General features: G+C 39.1%; 1 protein-coding gene and 1 pseudogene across 1 annotated transcript; both read left to right on the top strand.

The window, feature by feature from the left end:
• Positions 1–5,448: 5,448 nt before the first annotated feature.
• On the top strand, positions 5,449–9,648 carry LOC137033585 (arrestin domain-containing protein 3-like; annotated as a pseudogene).
• Positions 9,649–11,248: 1,600 nt separating this feature from the next.
• arrdc3a (arrestin domain containing 3a) lies at positions 11,249–19,669 on the top strand. Its single transcript, XM_067405577.1, has 8 exons — positions 11,249–11,724; positions 13,976–14,057; positions 14,150–14,297; positions 14,414–14,516; positions 15,387–15,643; positions 16,589–16,751; positions 16,994–17,136; positions 17,256–19,669. Exons 1-8 carry the CDS (start codon positions 11,445–11,447, stop codon positions 17,322–17,324), a joined length of 1,245 nt encoding a protein of 414 aa, XP_067261678.1. The 5' UTR covers positions 11,249–11,444; the 3' UTR covers positions 17,325–19,669.
• The last annotated feature ends 400 nt before the right edge of the window (positions 19,670–20,069 follow it).

Below are 20,069 nucleotides of genomic sequence, written 5' to 3'. Positions count from 1 at the left end.
GCTGATGTCGCGTGTGACGGGTAGGCCGTAAAGGCCTCCTGTGGAGCATGCTGACCTTTGACAGCACATAACACTTCCACGAGCTGATGCCACGTGCCTGCTGGGATTATAGGCCCACGGGGCCTTTCCTTAGCGCATGATGGCGTATGTTGTACTTCTCTTGCTTAAAAAGTAGAAAGGTACTTCACCGAGTACGCTGCACATTGGTTTGTGTTGGACAGGCTGTCTCGTGGGCACTTGCAGCTGTTATGTTCTGGCGTTTGCTCCTCCTTGATATGCAATAGGGTGTGGCCCTACAGGCCATCCTGGGCTACCGTCATCTGCATTCAGTTCTAGTTTTCTGGTGAACTCTGGTTATGTTGTAGGCCCTTTCCGGCCTCCATGACTATGTGCCCGCTTTACGGTCTGTCTGTTAGGTTGAGCTTTGTACTTCCCTTCGGGGTCAACTGCGTAATTGTGCTTAGCTCCCTAAGCTGGTATGGTTGTAGACTTCTATGAAGTCTCCCATTAGACTGGCCCCCCAGGCTGGTTTGTGCTCCCCTGGGTGAGGGGTCTTTAGCGCACAGCCTCCTCAGCACCTTGTTAGCGGCTGAGTAGATCCTTGGTTGAGTGGTTGTACTCCCCTGATACGAGGGTCCATAGCGTTTAGCTGAGTTCCACTCTCCAGGATGCCCATCTCTGCGTGTGGGTTTGAGTTGCTTACTGCCTTTTCGCAGTCACTCTTTCCTGCTCTCCTCTCTGGAGTTTGCGCTTGGAGATTCTGTATATCAGACAAGGTTGGCTAGGCCAGATTTGGCTTCGCTGGATCTGGCTAGGCCTCCTTGGTGGCAGCGGAATGGATTTTTCCCTTGGTTCCTTGGCCACGTTCCCTTAAAGGGACCACCCCATCTGTTGGTTCCAGATGCTCGAGCAGCCTTGGTAGGCTTTTTTCGGAAGGCCTCTTTTAGGCTCAGCTTGGGCTGTTGGCCGTAGGGAATGCTGTCACTAACAGCCTTGGAGTTCTGGCCCCGGTTTTTCCCTGGAACTGCCGGATGTGTGTTCAGACATTTGGACTGGCATTCTCCTCTAGCATGGCGGCGTGGGTATATCGTTCCCCATAGCGCAGTCAGCGCAGAGTAGAAGTTCCCTTTCGAAAGGGAACGTCTCAGGTTACGTATGTAACCATGGTTCCCTGAGAACAGGGAACGAGACTCTGCGCTTTCATGCCATGCTGCGGGATGCCTGCTATAGTCGCTCAAATACAAGAAGATGTCGGCTGTTTGCCCAGGCGCTCCCTTTATACGTCACGGTTCGCGCCGTTTGACATGATAGGCTGTCGCCGGCCAATAGGATTGGAGTGTGGTGATTTTTGGCATTTCGAGCACGTGTCACGGAGGACGTTCCTCATAGCGCAGTCAGCGCAGAGTCTCGTTCACTGTTCTCAGGGAACCATGGTTACATACGTAACCTGAGACGGTTTGTTTTATATTTATTCTTGTTGCTTCATAGCATTAAGGTTGAACCAGTCACATGGACTATCTGATGTCTTTACTACTTTTCTGGACTGTGAATGAATGACTGTAATTACGTTGCTTTCTATAGGGCAGGGGTTCCCAATCACATTCCTGGAGGCCCCCCAACACTGCATGTTTTCCATGTCTCCTTAATCAAACACATTTGATTCAGATCATCAGCTCATTAGTATAGACTCCGAAACATGAAATAGGTGTGTCAGACAAAGGGCAGATACGAAATATGTGGTGTTGGCGGGCCTCAGGAACGTGGTTGGGAATCACTGCTGTGAGATAAAAAAAATAAATAAAAACTTCTCGGATCTCATCAAAATTATCTTAATTTGTGTTCTGAATATGAATGAAGGTCTTACAGATGTGTTAGAGGAGGGAGACATTCAAGAAGTACATTGGTGGGAGTCCTTAGGACAGGTTTGAGAAGCACTGCTATAAAACAACCTGTCCTTCTCTTGTCAGCCTTGTTCGCTTTCTGCGGTTGCCATTGTTCTTATTTACATTTGTTAATATTTTAAGTCATTTTGAGTGACTTGAGAGGGTGTTTCACGCGTTCACACTTACAAATAAGTCAGATAAAATAAATGTTATACGTATTTGGCGTGCTGTCCGGGGAGAGGGCTCCGAGCTCGGTATGAGGAGTGTGAGGAGACGGCGTGGTGGAGGGATATGTATATATATATATATATATATATATATATATATATATATATATATATATATATATATATATATATATATAACAGGGGCGTTTCCTCCGAGTAGGCAAGAGAGGCAGTGCCTCCTCAAAAAAATAGGATGAGAAAATAATACATATTACATATAAAACAACACAAATTATGACATTAAAAAGAGCGCAAGTCACGCGTATTTCTTAAGGAACACTGCCAAACAGCGACACCCGCAGGTAAAGTTACACAGAGGAGTCATGCCTCCCTTTCCTCTCATAGGAATCTATAGAAAATCATCAGAACCCCGGCGTGCAGTGGGTTTTGTGGGGGGTAATTGAGAATGAATGGGGGAAAGTCACGTGAGAGGAGGCAATGTCTCCATCGCGCTATGATTGGATGTAATTGGTTATGATTGGATATGATTGGTTTGTGCGATAAATCCCGCCTCTCGTTGACGTGCGCGTATAGGTTTGACTCAGAGCCATAGAGAATAGCTTTGTGACAAAGGGCTCTAAAAATATGACTTCTTATAAAAAAGTGTTCCTGTGGCTCAATTTGCCCCAGGTTAGGGGAAAGTTGAGCCGAGTCAGTAGGTGGGTGTAAACTGACCATCTAACTGAATCTGAATCAAACCCAAGTGAAATTTTGAAGATAACCTCTTTTAAAAGATTACCTCTTTTGAAAACAAATTTAATAATCAAATATCCGTTTACAAATATTTTTTACTCCTCTTTGTGCTTCTTCTTTTTACAGTCTGTCAGAAATAATGGGTAGTTCCAAAATATATGGTCACAATAAAAGTGTACAGTTGCCAAGATACAGGGAGTGGGTCAACTTACCCACTGGCTCATCTTACCCCACTCTCCCCAACTGTGTGTGAATGTAACCGTATTAAGGACTCAAATACAGGACTGACAACTGTATTCTGCTGCTGTGTGAATGTGGCCTATGTGTGTAAAAACGTGGAGTTTAAATGCAGCTTATAGCACAAAGTATACTTCACTTCGCGAGGGTAAGCAACAGCGTACTGTGTGCATAATGCGAATTTCATCATCAGAAGAGTACGCGCAGCACAGGATTTTTGTAACCACACATACTTTGTACGAGCAGGTCGCATATGCGTATTTAATTTTTTTGCAGTAATTAGTTTATCCACAAGGTGGCAATCCTGCCCTGGGGCCATCAATTCACAAGGTAGTTGAAGAAAAACTGCATAAACAGAACAGACCATAACCAGAGATTGTATTATTATCGGGAGATGAGTGGGTCTGTATCTCTTCCCACTGGAGAAAGCGTAACGGCTAACCTGAATCATGTACGGCAACTCAGTGCTCACCGTTCAAAGTTTTATGACAGTCAATTACAGTTTACATTAATCAGTTTTTTTTGTGATTAGATTTTTTTGTGATTGTTTGTGGAATGTGCTTTACCGAGTAGAAAAAAAGAGCGTGAAAATCTATTAGCTGCAAAGTTCACTGTAGGGCGCATTAAACCACATTTAGGGGAGTAGCCTACACAAAAAACTTTATTATAATTTAATATATTTAATTGATTAATTATATGTATTGTTTTACACAGCAGCGTCATAAATCAAATACAACACACAACTAACCTGAAAGAATACTTTTTTTTTTTTTTGATTAAACAACCTACAATATAACACAATAATTAAATGATTAATTTTTTCTTTATTCATTAAAATACATAATATCAACATCATATACATACATGCAGTTATAATAGTTATTACCATTACCAAGTCTTATCACAACTGGTAAAACCTGAAAGCCAAAGAAACATTTATACAATAGGCTATACAATATCACTCAATATTACTATTAAATATTATGGTAATGCCGTAAATGAGCCCATCCTGTCGCGACATCCCCTACTCTGCCTTCTCTTATAAAATAACCTTTTTTTCATAGTAAAATCTACTTATCGTTCCCAACAAATGTATTGTTTAGCTGTGTTGAAGATTCACAGACAGGCAGTCGATTCATTATAAGCTGTTTCCTCACAAAAGTGGTTTATTGAGTGTAGCGAAGCCTCTTCTCCACTGACATCTATACAAAAAAAACAAAAAAAAAACAGCCTCTGGTCTCCTTTCCTGCGTACTGGCAGCCACAGCGTTAGCATTAGCCATTGCGCTTTTTCGGCTAATGGTTGCAGGCTTGCCATTAAGTTTCTTTGCAGTAACGCATGCAAGCTACAGCGGTAACGAAGGCCTACATAGACGAGACATTGTGCAAAGAGGTTAGAAAGCACCCTTGTTTGTATAAGAATACAAAAAGGTTTACATGGGTTGTAAGTCACGAGAGATTGCTCAAAACTGCACATGTGTGTGTATGCTTACGATTCAAATGAATGAACCTTTCCAAGGCTGTGCGTTTGACTAGCGTATGCATAAAAAAACAAAAACAAAGTATACCCAGGGCTTTAGTCTCCTTCATTGGACTCACCCAATCTTGCAGTCTCTATTAATGAACTAATGAGTTGAATCAGATGTGTTAGATGAGGGATTCAAAAAGTACAGTGGTGAGAGTCCTTAGGACAGGTTTGAGAAGCACTGCTGTAAAACAACCTGTCCTTCTCTGTCTCTTCTCTTGTTCTCTCTTGACAGGTTTTTTTTTGTGTGTGTGTGTGATTGCTTGTTTGAAAGATAGTTTGTGTGATTGACTAGTTTGGATATTTGTGTTTACAACTACTGCCTGTTTAGTGACCTTGATTTTAGTATTGCCCTATACTGATTTGTTTGCTTGTCTTTGTAATTATTCCATTTGTAGGCTACGTAAGATTTAGGAAGTAGGGAGTCTGACACCATTTTTGTTTTGACTTTATTTATTGTTTATGCTTAGGGAGTGAAGGAAAATTTATTTTATTTTCTTTTGTGAAGTTGTGTGGGAAATACTCTTTAGACCCATTCAATCGGGTCTCCGTCTATCACAGTGAACTCTGAACTGAAAGATTTGTGCTGATCAGGTGTAGGAAGTGCCACACCTGCAATTTTGAAGCATGAACTTTGTCATTCCCACTTCACCCATGAGAACGGGAAGAGCAAACATGCGGTATATCTGTCTTTGAATGTCTATAGTGTACGAACATAGAAAAAAAAAGAAAATGTCAGGATCCATCAAAGTGCTCAGTCTTCATTACAACAAGATTAATGCAAGCAATACTTTTACTAGTGGTGACATTGTGGAGGGGCGAGTTGTTTTGGAATTGACCAAAGAAATAGTTGTGGACAGTTTTTTTGTGAAGCTCACGGGAGACGCGACTGTGCGCTGGACTGAACCATCAGGTGATAGCACCTACCGTGACCATGAGAGATACTTCAAACTAAAGCAGTGCTTCATTCAAGAGAGCTCAAAGAAAGGTGAAGTTGCACAATATAAAAGAAATAAACATAAATAATAACTATAAAAATGTATATACAGTACTTGTAAAAAGTTTGCAAAAGTATCTAATGCTCACCAAGTCTGCATTTATTTAATGAAAAATACAGTAAAAACAGTATATAACAGTTCAACAGTTTAGACTTCCTTTTCAAAATAGTTCACAATACATTTCTTCTCATGACCAAAACATAAAAAAAAAAAAATGTCATAAGTCACATCAAAACAGAAAAGAGTGTATAGTGACAACAGACTAATTGCGCTTGTTGAAAAAGTCACAATATGACAACTCTCTTTTGACCAATACTAACAAGCCTTGTGTTTCTCAAGGACCAGTGATCAGACGAGGAAGACATGTTTTTCCATTCAGATTTCAGTTGCCTCAAAAGTGAGTGGCAAAATACAATCTTCAATGGTAGTTGTTCTTTATTGTGTAAATATGTGGACAGTGAAATAAAAACAATATTTGCCATTTGTGTTTCACAGCTCATAAACACAATGTACAGAAAACAATCCTTATCAGATAGTAAAAGCAAAACTAACCCCCAAATGATCATCCTCTGAAAAAACAGATGCTATTGACTGCAGATTAGACAACATTTGCTTTTATAAAATCTTATAAATATTGTTTTCTTATTATTCTAGAATGTTTGCTTTAATAATATGTGCTAATAGTAAAATATGAACAACTGTTATTCCAATTCAAAATCTATTATTATACAAGTGACCGTGGTTTTATTTACTTGCTAATGCACGCATGACCATATTGTAATACTTGTCAGTTATTTGTGAGAAACTAAAGATTTTTATTTTGCCTTAATTTCATATGCCTCCATCTTTCAATGAATCTCACACTTGGGTTATTTACATGTTGATGGTAAAGCTGAAGAGGCATTGGAAGCCAACATCTACTAAAGAAAGGGAATTAACCTTTGTGCCCAGGAAATATGGGATCAATGATCATTTACTGGTATGAATTATAATACCATGTTTGACTCTTTGGCACTCATCTATTGATGAATAGAGAGATTATGTAACAGTGTATACTGTCATTAGAACTCAAGTAACGTGATTTTATATACGGCCAAAAGTATTGGGACCATAGGCATAATTGGCGGGTTTGGCGTGTGGGGCGGGTGGGACATGTACCCACCACTTTTTGAAACATCTCGCGGCATGGATGTATACTAATACAAAAGAAACATCTCTAATTGATTAGCAATTTGTTCGTTTGTGTTAAATAATAAACGATCTGGCACTGGGATGTGTTGTTTTTGAAATCATGTTGAGTGCTCGTTGCCACTGTTATCAGTGGCGCAACAGTCTTCACACGGACAAGCGCTTCAATCTATCGCTGTTGCGACCGGAGACTCTCTATTTGTTCTTGTGAAATCACAAACAAAATGCACATAAACGTGTCCCTGCTCTTGATATACAATCACTGATGAACATCTTTGGATTTAATGAGGGAAAAAAACAAAAACAAAAATTCTACCCCTCATCCATCAGGACAGTCAAATACAAAGTGCGTATATATTGTATTATAGTAAATGTAAGGACGAAACTATCATATTGTGAGGTCTGTGTCAATAAACTTTGTACATTTATTATTGTAATGATACAATTATACACTACACTCATACAATACAGCGGGTTCAGCACATGCTGAGGCACACAGAAGTCGCCAACTTTCTGCAGAGTCAATAGCTACAGACCTCCAAACTTCGTGTGGCCTTCAGATTAGCTCAAGAGTGTGTGTAGAGAGCTTCATTGATGGGTTTCCATGGCCGAGCAGCTGCATCCAAGCCTTACATCACCAAGTGCAATGCAAAGCACCGGATGCAGTGGTGTAAAGCACGCCGCCACTGGACTCTAGAGCAGCGGACACGTGTTCTCTGGAGTGACGAATCTGCCTGCCGCTTCTCTGCCTGCAATCCGATGGACGAGTCTGGGTTTGGTGGTTAGGAGAACGGTACTTGCCTGACTGCATTGTGCCAAGTGTAAAGTTTGGTGGAGGGGGATTATGATGTGAGCAACACTCCTGATTAAAGATCAGGGCATTTAAGGAGCTCATTATCCAGGAGTTAAACAGGATGTGAAAATTTGTCATGAACTTGTACACTCTGTGCCAAAAAGGGTCAGAGCAGTACATTCAAAATTATGGAGGGGATACTAAGTACTAGAATATTATACATTTGTTGAATTAAATCTAGGGTGTACTCATTTCTGCAATCCTTAATTTAAAAAAAAAAGAAAAAAAAAGGCTAATTTACTTATTTTATGGCTATTAAATTTTTTTTTTTTTTTCATGCAGCAACCACAATCCAGCACAAAAGACAAGAAACTATTCAAATCAGGAAAAATATCATTGACTGCAACAACAGACAAAACTGTCTATATGCAAGTTGTGTGTACCTGTGTATCTCTCAAGTGCCTCAGTCAAAGCTGCATAAACTGAGTCTATAATGCCAGTCTCAGTTTGTCTATTTTTATTTTATTTATTTATTTTTTTACTGATATGTTGTCACTAATTCCTTATTATTGTTGCAGGTGAAACAATCAACGTTTTTGTTGATGTTGACAACTCTTCATCTCGTGACTGCAAGTTAAAGTACAGCCTCAAGCAGAAACAGACGTTCATTGCTGGCAAGAGAACTAAAACAAAATTAAGATACATAATCCAAGAGACTAAAGGTCGCATCCCATCTGGAGAAAAGCAAGAATTCATAGAAAATCTGAAGCTTCCACATGACCTGACTGTCACCATTGAAAACTGCAGAATTATAAAAGTGCAGTATGAACTCAAGGTGCAACTTCATCTTCCTTAGTATTGCCATATTTAAAGTGACTGTTCACCCCAAAATTAAAATTTACTCGCCCTCATGTCATTTCAAACCTGTACGACTTTCTTTCTTCTTTGGAGCACTAAAAAAATAATAATAATAATAATTGAAACATAATTTACATTTCAGAATATCTTCCTTTGTGCCCTGCAGAAGAAAGAAAGTCATACAGGTTTGAAACAACAAAATGGCGAGTAAATGAAAGAAATTAGGCAACTATTCCTTTAATTTTCACAAATTTCTCAAATGCTTTTTAATTTCTGTACTAAAAGAGTCTATAACAACATTGATTTAACAGTATATACAAGACTTTCTAACAAAGAGTAAAGCAAAAATGTATAATTGATTTGTTTTCTCTCGTTTGTAACTTCAACACATACTGTCACAGTTCTTTTAAACTATTCTGTCCCCGATTGTCTTTCAGGTGTCTCTGGATGTGTCTTTCGCCTCAGATCCAGCAGTCAAATTCCGTGTGGTTATTCTTCCAGCTGACCAACAATTTCCTCCCTGGCAAGACCCACCTGCAGGATTCCAGTCATATCCACCACCTCAGCCTAACCTTGTACCCTATCCTGCTGAACAACCACCTCCATATGCAGAACTTTACCCCAACTTATATGACCCTACAGCTCTACCCCATCCAGGAGCTGCTGCAGGGCTTTATCCTTCTGCCTGGTTTCAATCCGACTCCATCTGCAACAGTTTATGATCCAAATCAAAGCACTAAAGAATCCTTTCCTAATGTGCCTTATTAGTCTCCTTCACCAGACAAACCTCTGACCACCACTTATGATGTGTCAATTATAACTTCATAGTTTAATCTGCATGATTTAAGCTCAGTGTCTATCAGTGACTTTTCTTATTTTATTTATTTTTTTTTTCATTTTACAGGGAATGTAGCTGTGTTTATTAAAAAAAAATCCCTGATTACTTCAACTTCTTTATCTGAATCTGATAGTACTGCATGCTGTTCTTTTTAGAACATATTGCTGCTTTTTTTAGTTCTAAATGTTCACTTTTTGATCTCTGGATCATGATAAAATGATCTATGAACTGTAAACTTTTACATATTTGCCATGTGTCTTAACTAAGTTATTGTCACGTGTTTAGTGTGTTTTGGTTCTGTTTTCCCCGTTCCTGTCTACCTGAGTTTGCCTGTGTTCCCTAGTTAGTTTCTTGGTTGTTAATTAGTTCCACACATCTGTTCTGTTTTCTGTTGATTACTCTATCTGTATTTAAGCCCCTAGTTTCATCAGTTCATTGTCTGGTATTGTTTGTGTTTGATTTGGTTGTTATCTCCTGAGTTTGTTATTGGATGTATTAATATTATTAAAACACTGCACTTGGAACTTTCAAGTATCTTAAAATGAAGGTATCAAAAGAATTTGATCAACAAAAAAAGCAGTTACTAATCTCTGAATAAACTCAAAATGTCTTACATTTTAGTTGTTGCAATTATGCATATATCACCATGCTAATTCAAATGAGATTTTGATCATACATCCCCATCCCCCAACACGCTTGCACACAAAAAACTTCCTTGATGTCAACAGTCTCTGACAGATCAGCCCAACCAATGTTTACTTTTCTCGACCATTTCAACAATGTCTTCTAGTTTATTACAGTTCATTTTCGAAAATTGTGTTATGTTGCCCACGCCAGGCAAACATTTTTAGTCTACTTATCATGAACATTAATGTTAGTTGCTAAAGTTTCTAAAATGTTTAATGTTTAAATTTTAGCAACTTACATTTCTCAGGAACCTGTATTTGTTATATTTGACTTCACACTGAAAGGAAACCATCTTCTTAGAAAAACAAATAAATTAATCTGGTTAAGCTCCAACCAGGAAAATTATAATTATAGGCTATTCTTTATAACTTTTTGGGGGAAATTGGTTTCGAATTACTCTTCTCCAAAAAAATCACTAGAGGGCAGCAGAACCCATCGTAATTCGTTCACACACAAGCGATTAAAGCAAGAGTTTCTGCAGCTGCAGGGTGGAGCATCAGTTTTCACAGCTTGCCTTGAAGCAACATGTACCGTAGGCCTACACAGCAGATAAATCTGCAAGTGAAATTATGAAAATCAACCTCATCTATGATGTCAGTATTAGGCTACTTTTTCTCCTTATGCCATCTTTACAAAGGCAATACTGAAGCTTGTATTCCATGGAAATGAGTAGTGGCACAAAGTTTACACAAGTGCTTTTAAGAATACAGAAATATAAAATAAAAATGTGGGGGAAGGACAGGCATTCCTGTGTGGCTTGGCCCAATATCTGGAAATAAATGTTAAAAACGCAAACTCAGTTGACATATATTATGGTTTAAAGCTGGCATCAATTCACCTTTGTCTAAACACAGAATGGCAGTATGATGTGAAAATGCCACTGACCTCCAGGTAAATGTCTTTATCAATATCTGATTTCTGCACTCAGAGACAAGCGGTAAAATTTTAAGTAAAATCAATATTTTGGATAAAAACAAGTCATGTTGGAAAATAACACATTGGCCAAGGCATTGCACATACATCTGTTGTGCGTTCCCACTGAGTAAACAGAGCTAAATTGACTTATCAGACTATAACATGTTACTCTATAACCAAACTGTTCAAATATTAATGTGGAGCTCTACCTAAACGTGTGAAAAACGTTCAGACTTCCACGTATTCTTTTAATACACTGCTCAGCTGTTCGCTGTTATTTGTCTCCCGAGTCCCGGTCAAAGAACTGCACAAAAAGCGGAAGAAGGGGGACGGATAAGAGCCCCGCGCATGCGCACTAACTTGTTTTTCACAAGAGCAGCGCTTAAAGTGAGCCGGTGGCGAAATTTCGCCGTCTTTCATTGCAGACCATCAAGCCTTCACCGAGACGCGATAACAGCATCTTTTGCTGTTATTCAGCTCTCGCATCTCAATGACACTATCCAGTGTTAACTCTCGCTTTTTTTCATAAGAGATTATTTTCATAGACTTTGCCGTGTGATTTTTTTGTCTACAAAACTTTGTACATTTTATTTTCTTGCCACCATGGTGCTAGGAAAGGTAAAGAGCTTCATTGTAAGCTACGACTGTCTAAATGACAGCAATGTCCCTGTTTTCTCAAGCGGGGACTCCGTCTCAGGAAGAGTTATTATTGAAGTCACCGGGGAGATTCGTGTAAAGTCACTTAAAATACATGCAAAAGGATTCGCAAAAGTTCGTTGGACAGAATCACGAAATGCTGGATCCAACACTGCCTACACTCAGAATTATACAGAAGAAGTGGAATATCTGAATCACAGAGACATCCTTATTGGCCATGAAAGAGGTAAGAATGCAGATCAAACATGCTCTCAGTGTAGATTTGTTCAGAAAGGGGCAGTTGAATGTACTGGTGGTGGGATGCTCAGTGGTCCAGGATGACATGACATACTTTGGATGCTGCACAGTACTTGTTGACCGGTGGATCTGTAGACATGCATATATCTTTCTTTTCTTTATCGATTTGTGTTTTATGTATTCATTTGTTGGGTTTGATTGGCTTATTAATGGACAATAATACACTATACATGGAGCAGCCATTCAAAAAAAATTATGATTCGGCAAAACACATGGATGCTTAATTTTCACTATCCCATTTAGAGCGCCTAAATACGTGATATTCGGCACATTTAATATTATTATTATTATTTTTATTCTGGACTACACTTCAACATTCTTTCAGGTGTCAGTGACAGCTTGAATGAATGAATGGTGGCCACACAGTTTGCTCATCTCATGCTACAGCCTTGTCAAAAAACGAGATTCGTATTCGGTGCTTTACCACTATACATTCTTTTGGAAAAAAATAACGACCATAAATTGCATATAATGTCAGCGTAATGACAGATCTTTCGGCATAATGTCTTAAGTTTCCACCCATTGTTAGAAGCGGTTCAATCCTGTTTTGATGCAGTGTCTAGCCGTTCTTGTCTCTGATTGGTGGAGGCGCCAACGTGTCTTCTATGACATCATGCTTTTGCGGAAAGTGAGAAAAACAGCAACTTTGCACCAGTGGCTGTAGTATGCAACCTTGCACATATACAGTACTTAAATGCATTCAGTGGTCCATTATTCCATAAAATGTCAATGCTGACTGACAACCTCTCTGCATTATGTTATTGCATGAACTATTGGACTTTTCATACCTGAAATTAGCCAGAGTAATCATATTCCTGGGTAATCTGGTTTCACACTGTATATTTATAAACCCTCATTTGCATATTCATGAGGTCGAAAACTTTTATTTGTCGAATGCAGCAGCTCACGACCTGCTAGTTTGTCCGCTCTGGCTGTTTAAGCCACCTAAAACTCCAGTGAACGCCGTTAGCTGTTCGACATTTTCAGTTTTCTCTCAGCACCTTCCACAGTTTCTGCAACTGTTCAGAATATTTAATGAGGTAAGCACCGAGGCAGCTCATTGGTCGTCTGTTGCCAAACAACTTGATGTAACGTTCTACCGCTGCATTGTTACATACTGTACATTTGGCAATATAAGCAGAACTTCAAAACACAGGGTTACTAAATTGCAAGTGTGAAACGTTGCTTTACCCAGGAGGAAATGTGACCTCAAGAATACACCAAAATTGTATTATAACCTTTTCCATATTCATTCGCTGTAAAGTTTTTGTTAACCTGAGCTGCTTCTGGTTCAGAACGTGCAAGTCAGTGTTTGAATGTTGAAACCCTTTGTATATAAATCAAGTAGTGCATGATATGGCTTTGTTAATTGTATACGTATTGTAATTTCAAATAAATTAATTCTTCTGTAAAGTTCTAATCTAAATAACTTGTTTAATTGTTTTAATTTGCTGTTTCTGTATGATTGATTTACAATAAAGGTCGATTTATTATGGAAACTGGTCGGTTTTCTGTCGTTTGTGATTGCTGGTGTTTTTTTGTTTTTTTTTTTGATGAATTTTTTGGGTCATATTTCTCGCACGTGTTTTGCTGAATGGGAGAACACTCCTGAGGTCCACGCCGCAGCACACGCGTAGTCCGGGCACTGTGTGTACGCGCACGCGCCCGCCGCCGCACACTGAATACGTAATGAGCGCTCCTGCACAGTGAAGCAGTTGGCTCCGGTTTAGGCCGGTCTTCTCTTGCTGGAGTCTGCCCTTGATTGACAGCTCCGTGCTTGTTTACCATAGCTCCGCTAAGCTGAGTGCTGAGCTGGCAAAACGAAAGCCACCGGTGCTTTTTGGTGTGTTACACAAACATTATTTAACATTGGAATTTTGTTTCACATTTACCTTATGTTTCATGTGAACTGCAGTGGATCTTACGAGCATTTATCCCATTCAGAATAAATACTGAAGCTGAATACACCTGTGTTTCAAGTACAATAAACACTCATAATTCATGGGTAAAATTTAATAGTGATGCATATGGGGTTTATGAAGAGTGCTTATGTTTACGTTTAAGCATTTAGCAGAAGTATGCTTATGTGTTTGAATAAATTAGATCATGTAACAAACAAGAAGATGATCAATGCTTTGGCAGGTAAGGTATATTTGGAATATTATTCTCTTCTGTTTCAGATGATGATAACTCTGAGGAGGGACTCACCACTATTCATTCAGGAAGACATGAGTATGCATTCAGCTTTGAGCTTCCACAAACGTGAGTTTTGATCAGATGTGGCACCCAACCTTATAATATTCATCTGTACTGTATGTTATAATTCTTATTTTCTTTGTGTCATGCACATGCAGACCTCTGGCTACCTCGTTCGAAGGGAAGCATGGCAGTGTGCGCTACTGGGTGAAGGCTGAGCTGCACAGGCCATGGCTTCTGCCTATGAAGACAAAGAAAGAGTTCACTGTCTTTGAACACATCGACATCAACACTCCTCTCCTGCTGGTGAGTGTTTGCATCATTTGCATCCCTCTGTTCGTTCCTGATTCATCAATGCAATGGTGAAGATGAACCATTAAAGGTTCTTGCATTCTAAAGTTTTGTTATTCTGCTTTGCACAGTCTCCCCAGGCAGGAACTAAAGAAAAGACGCTATGCTGCTGGTTTTGCACCTCAGGTCCAATCTCCTTAAGTGCCAAAATTGAACGGAAGGGTTATACTCCAGGTAAATCATCTGACAGTTAGACATTTGGACCCCACTGTATTTTTACATGATACAAGGGCTGCAACTGATGATTATTTTCAATTATTCTGTCAATTATTTCTTTGATTAATCCAAAAATGAAAAAAAAAAAAAAAAAAAAAAAATTATATATATATATATATATATATATATATTTGAAAAATGAATAATTTCAATTAAAAAAAAAATCTATTATTTACAAAATTGTTATACCACATACTGCCCAGTGTTGTCCTTCAAACAATGTGCATTCTGAAGACCAAACAGGCCTATAGTGAATGTATCTATGTAAACAATTTGCAAAAAAGGGGTTACAATTTAAACGGATTGCTTACCATTTAAAAGCAGAACTTAAAATCACTGAATTAAAAATGAAAATAAAGAAAACCAAAAAAGGTTACCTGGCACGACGTAGGAGTAACGCATTCACTCATCTGAACATATTTGTACTCCATTACAATAGTCAATTTACTGCTACTGCTCTCATTAAAACCACAATTACTACTAACATAAGCAAAATATTTTATAATCATGTATATTTTAGTCGGAATTATCGTGCTCCTATTTGACGCTCATCCATCAAAGCGCATGACATGGCAAGGCGCATTAAACTATAAGCTTTAGTTTGAAACGCTTAATACAACATTCTCATGTTTAGAACAACTCTGCATCCTGTGCTGTTTTCCAGATGCATTTTGTTATTCACTACTGTAAAGTGGCATATTTAATCATTAATGAAATTTGTTATTAATTATTTTCATTAGCGATTTTATCAATTTAATTGTTGCAGCCCTACATGATGCCTCTTGACACTTTTTAGTACCATTGACAATGCATCATTTCTTCACACAGGAGAGTCCATTCAGATCTTTGCAGAAATTGAAAACTGCTCCTCGCGTATGGTTGTGCCAAAGGCCGCCATTTACCAAACGCAAACCTTCTTTGCCAAAGGGAAGATGAAGGAGATCAAGCAATTGGTGGCCAACATCCGAGGGGAGTCGCTTTCTTCTGGCAAGACGGAGACATGGAATGGAAAAATGTTGAAAATCCCTCCTGTATCACCCTCCATCCTCGACTGCAGTATCATTAGAGTGGAGTACTCACTCATGGTATGTCAAGTGCTTTTTTAGTTTGTATTGATTTTAGTTTTTATGTGATTACCGATCATCTCTACAAGTCCCGGCATTTTCTATAGCTTAAAATGTAAATAAGTAATTTCAGAGCTTTTAATGTCAGTTTCAAGCAGCAAAATGATCAGTTTCTTGAAAGCCCCTCTTGCTCTTCCACACATGCAGCACAATGAATGATAAGAAGATTATGCCAAGTACTCCCAGCACATACTGATAAGAAGATCAGCCTAAAATATCTAATGAAATTCAGGCCATTGAGTGTTAATGGCCTATTAACCCCATAAACTAACCTGTCATTGCCCATATCCGAATATTAGAGTTTACCATTTCAGTTCATCACTCAGCTCTGAAGATACATTGTTGATAGGGTGTGAATACATAAATAATGCTGTTATATATATATATTTTTTTTTTTTGCCTCCTTCAAATTCTTTAGTTTCTTGCCTTTTGGCAGAAGCTTTTTATCTAAAGTGATTGAAAATACTCTGGCACAATGATTGGGTCATCCCTACTTTTTTAAAGCAGGATCCTTGTTAAATCATGACTCATCAAATACCATTTCAGGGTCCAAGTCTCTATTCCATTTAGCCGTTTATGAGCCTAGCACTCTAAAACCTGACAATTTACATTACAGTCTCTGAGCACACAGTGTCCTGGGCACCAGTACTTTATCAATTCACTGTCTGGCCAACAGAAATTTTGGTATGGATGGTAAGGTTAGGATCATGATTTTTTTATTGGTAGTACTGCACACCATGAGTGTATATAAGCACCATTTGTTTGCTTTTTGGATACAAAGAAGCATTTAGACCTGGAAATGGTGACGCATGACGTCAGTCTTAACAACCGGATGGTCATATTTACAAATCAAGGTGCACTATTTGTGAAATTTGTAACCTAAAATCCCAATATTATTATCTGCAGGTGTATGTAGATATCCCAGGAGCCATGAACCTGTCTTTAAACCTGCCCCTGGTGATTGGCACCATCCCCCTCCATCCCTTTGGTAGCCGTACATCTTCTGTGAGCAGTCAGTGCAGCATGACCATGAGCTGGTTAGGCATGGCCCTCCCTGAGAGGCCTGAAGGTAAGGAACTTTTCTTTTTTGAGGCATGTTTGCAATCTAATAAGAGTCAGGATTTGGTACATATGGAATTCACGTGATTTAAATCTGACTTTTCTCAGATTACAGAGAAAGAACTTGTTGCTTAGTGTATCTTTAAATAAGACACCAGAAGAGGAAGTGGAGATAACATTGTACGCAGAGAAGAAACAGATATCATGGTTGGCATATTGACAGTATTAACATTTACTTTTTTCTGAATGCAGCTCCTCCAGCCTATGCAGAGGTGGTCACAGAAGACCAGAGGCAGAGCTGTCTGGAAGTGTCGTCAGGGCGAGAGAACTTTGAAGCCCCATTATTGGCCTACATCCAGGAGTTCCGCTTCCGACCCCCTCCACCCTATTCTGAGGTAAGTTTTTAGTGTTTTTGATGGGTAAAATGTTGATATTTCTCTCAGGAGGCAGATTTCAGCCATGTTTACATGCTTTCTACTCACGGCAGCTGTTTTTCTGTTCCCGTCTCCATCAGATTGATCCACATCCAGATCAAGCCACATCGACCGCGGAGCAGAGACTCGACAGCTGCCCATCACGTTGAGAAATGCATGGAATGAGTCCAAAGCGGTTGGGCTTTAGGAGCTTTCACTTTTGTTTATCTCCCGATGACAGCGATTGTTCGCTTTGCTGTCACCACCAAGAGAAAACAAACCTCCATGGAGAAATCCATATGTAAGGGTGCAGGAAGTCACTGGCAAATTACCCGACCCAGAGATTCGGCCCCCCCCGTGGATGGGACATGCCCCACCGGACTAAGCCTGCAGAGCTTTGTCAAAGTAGTCACTTTTCTCATGCTTTTCAAGAAAATGTTGACAAAGAACATGCAGACCTTGTCCGAGATCTGAAGAGAAATGCAAGAAAACACTACGACCGCAGCCATTCGCAGTACATCTGAGAGAAATGCGTCATTCTCTTGCCTCAGTTTTTGATTTCTGTTTGCACATGTTTGTTTTCCTCACTTAAAATCACTGATTGTTTTATTTCAGTTTTCGGCCTCTTGGACTAAGAGATTGTAGGCTTTTAACAGTTTTGCTTGAGCCGCACAAATTACAAACATCACAAAGAACAGATTCTGAGGAATAACAGACTGAATGGACTGACATAATGCACTGATCTTGTTTAAGCTCTTTTGAGGTCTGTAGTTTTCATTGATTGTGTTTCCTCAGTCGATAATCTGCTCTTGGTAACATGCTGTCTGAAAGCTTTTGCAACGTTGCCTCACCAACTCATAACCCAAGTGTGGCTTTTGCTTTATTTTCTCCTGTTCAAATGGACTTTTATTTTTGGTTCTAAATGTAGAATGCCTTTAAGCCAAACGTGGTTTGCTTGGTGTTAAATTTGCTGCACGTGTTGTTTGGTAGAGGAGCAAAAGTCCGGGACTTGGTGTACATGTGTGTGATCGGAGCAGAGAGATAAAACAGGGTGGGGTCTGGGCAGGAAGCCTGAAAAGTTAGTTGCCTTTCTGTTTGTAGTGTGTAGCGGTGCAGGCTTCGAGATTGCACTGCCTGAAGAAAAAGCACTCAGTCTCAGGTGATCTCACTTGCCAAATGATGAAAACAAAAATGGTGTAGATTATGTTTCGGTTGCACTGTTTCAGTTCAAGGAAGGAGACTATAGAAGGAAATTCAGATTCAGTACTGAAAAACCCATTCAATAAAGAGAAGAGATATGCACAAAGATGCAAGGCAGCTTTCAAAGACTTGCGACATTCCCTTTTTGTCCTTCTGCACCGGAAGACTTGCATTTGACGTAATGTTTCTTCAGACTGGTGAAGCCAGATGTGACCCAAAGAATGGCACAAATGCTTAAAAAGCCAAGTTGTAAAGCAAACGAGGACTCTGGATCCTATCCAGAGATGTCCGAATCCAGTTGAAATGAGTTGTACATTTGTTTTTAAAACTCATTCGACTACAAAAGTAGTTTAGGCTCTGATCATGCTTGGTCTACATTGTGAGCACTTTTTTACTGAATTGAAACCATAGATCTGCTCATGTCTGGTTGAGGTCTGGAGAAATTTTGGCATTCGACTATTTAGCAACTTAGATAGTTTGGATTTATAGAATTAGTCAGAATTTGTGTGCATACACAGTGTGTGTTATAGGTTATGGGAGGGTGGGGGGGTTATGAATCAGCAGTTTTTGGAGCAAAACAAAGTGGTCTTAACATAGTGGCCTTGATGAAGTACTGATCTTAACATGCTTAACATCCTATTTGTTATCCTTTTAGTTTTGATTGTGGTTTAGTTTTAAGGACAAAAAGGGAAAACCAGGAAGTCCTTCAAAGCGAGCATTGATCATGCCACTTTTGATTTGAATGGGTTTCGGTTTTCAGTTATGGGTTCTGTTGAATACTGTTGGGCATTCAGTGTTTGTTTTTCAGACAAACGATCTTATACAGATCCTCTCGTCTCAGTTATTATGGGAACAATAGCTGTAGCACACCTTAGAGAAATGGGTCATCCAAAAACTGAAGAGATGATTATAAGAAGAAAATGATCCGCTTCTCTCTTGTGTTTTATAGTTCAAACCAAACCAAAATTGGCTACTAATGAAAGAATAAGCTTAAACACAAAAAGAAAAGTGCTTCTTTTTGTGGTCAGTCAATACTATAGTCTAACGCTTGGCCTTCCGTGTAGTCCAGTGTTAAAGCTAAACTCTTGACTCTGTCAGGAATAACCTTTAATGGAAATATGGTATGTTTTAGAAATTAAGTGCAATATTTCTTGAGTTTATTTTGTCTCAGTGGTATATTTTGTCTTATTTCATTGTGATTTCATTTCAGAAATCATTATGAACATTAGATAATGACTGAAATGTATGTTCGTAATGGTTTTAACTTTTGTCTTAGTTCTTCCTTGGAAATAAATAAACCTAAAAATCCATTCAACTTCTGTTGTACTTTTGCTTTATTTAATAATGATTTAATTTTCACTATCTACTATGCTGAAATTAGTGCATCAAAGCAAACAGGCTGCAGCTCAAAACTTCAGAAAGACCACTTGTATGAAATATGGATACTTTGCATATATTTTTTTTCCTCAAACCAGTTCAGCGGAAACCACCTTGCAGGCGATCCTAAAGATTTCATTGGTCATGTCAATCACTGTGCTGATCACCTACACCAAACACTAATCCCTAACCCTAAGGCAGAGCTTCTGCTTAACTGTTTTGGGGGAAATATCACATCCGGACACATTTAAAACAACTTCAGTGCTGTACCTTCATTAGCAACAGCGCCCCCACAGGCCGTTCTAGCAGTTACACAAATGGAGTTTTCATTCATTTAG

The sequence above is a fragment of the Chanodichthys erythropterus genome, chromosome 13 (assembly GCF_024489055.1).
Source record: "Chanodichthys erythropterus isolate Z2021 chromosome 13, ASM2448905v1, whole genome shotgun sequence".
NCBI classification, from domain to species: Eukaryota; Metazoa; Chordata; class Actinopteri; order Cypriniformes; family Xenocyprididae; genus Chanodichthys; species Chanodichthys erythropterus.
This window is presented reverse-complemented; position numbering and strand designations above follow the sequence as displayed.

Excerpts from the sequence above, each read along its gene's own strand:
- arrdc3a (XM_067405577.1), top strand. The coding sequence starts at position 11,445 with ATGGTGCTAGGAAAGGTAAAGAGCTTCATTGTAAGCTACGACTGTCTA. Across the intron at positions 15,644-16,588 it reads GAGTGGAGTACTCACTCATG|GTGTATGTAGATATCCCAGG; the intron begins GTATGTCAAGTG and ends TATTATCTGCAG. Across the intron at positions 17,137-17,255 it reads CCCCTCCACCCTATTCTGAG|ATTGATCCACATCCAGATCA; the intron begins GTAAGTTTTTAG and ends CGTCTCCATCAG.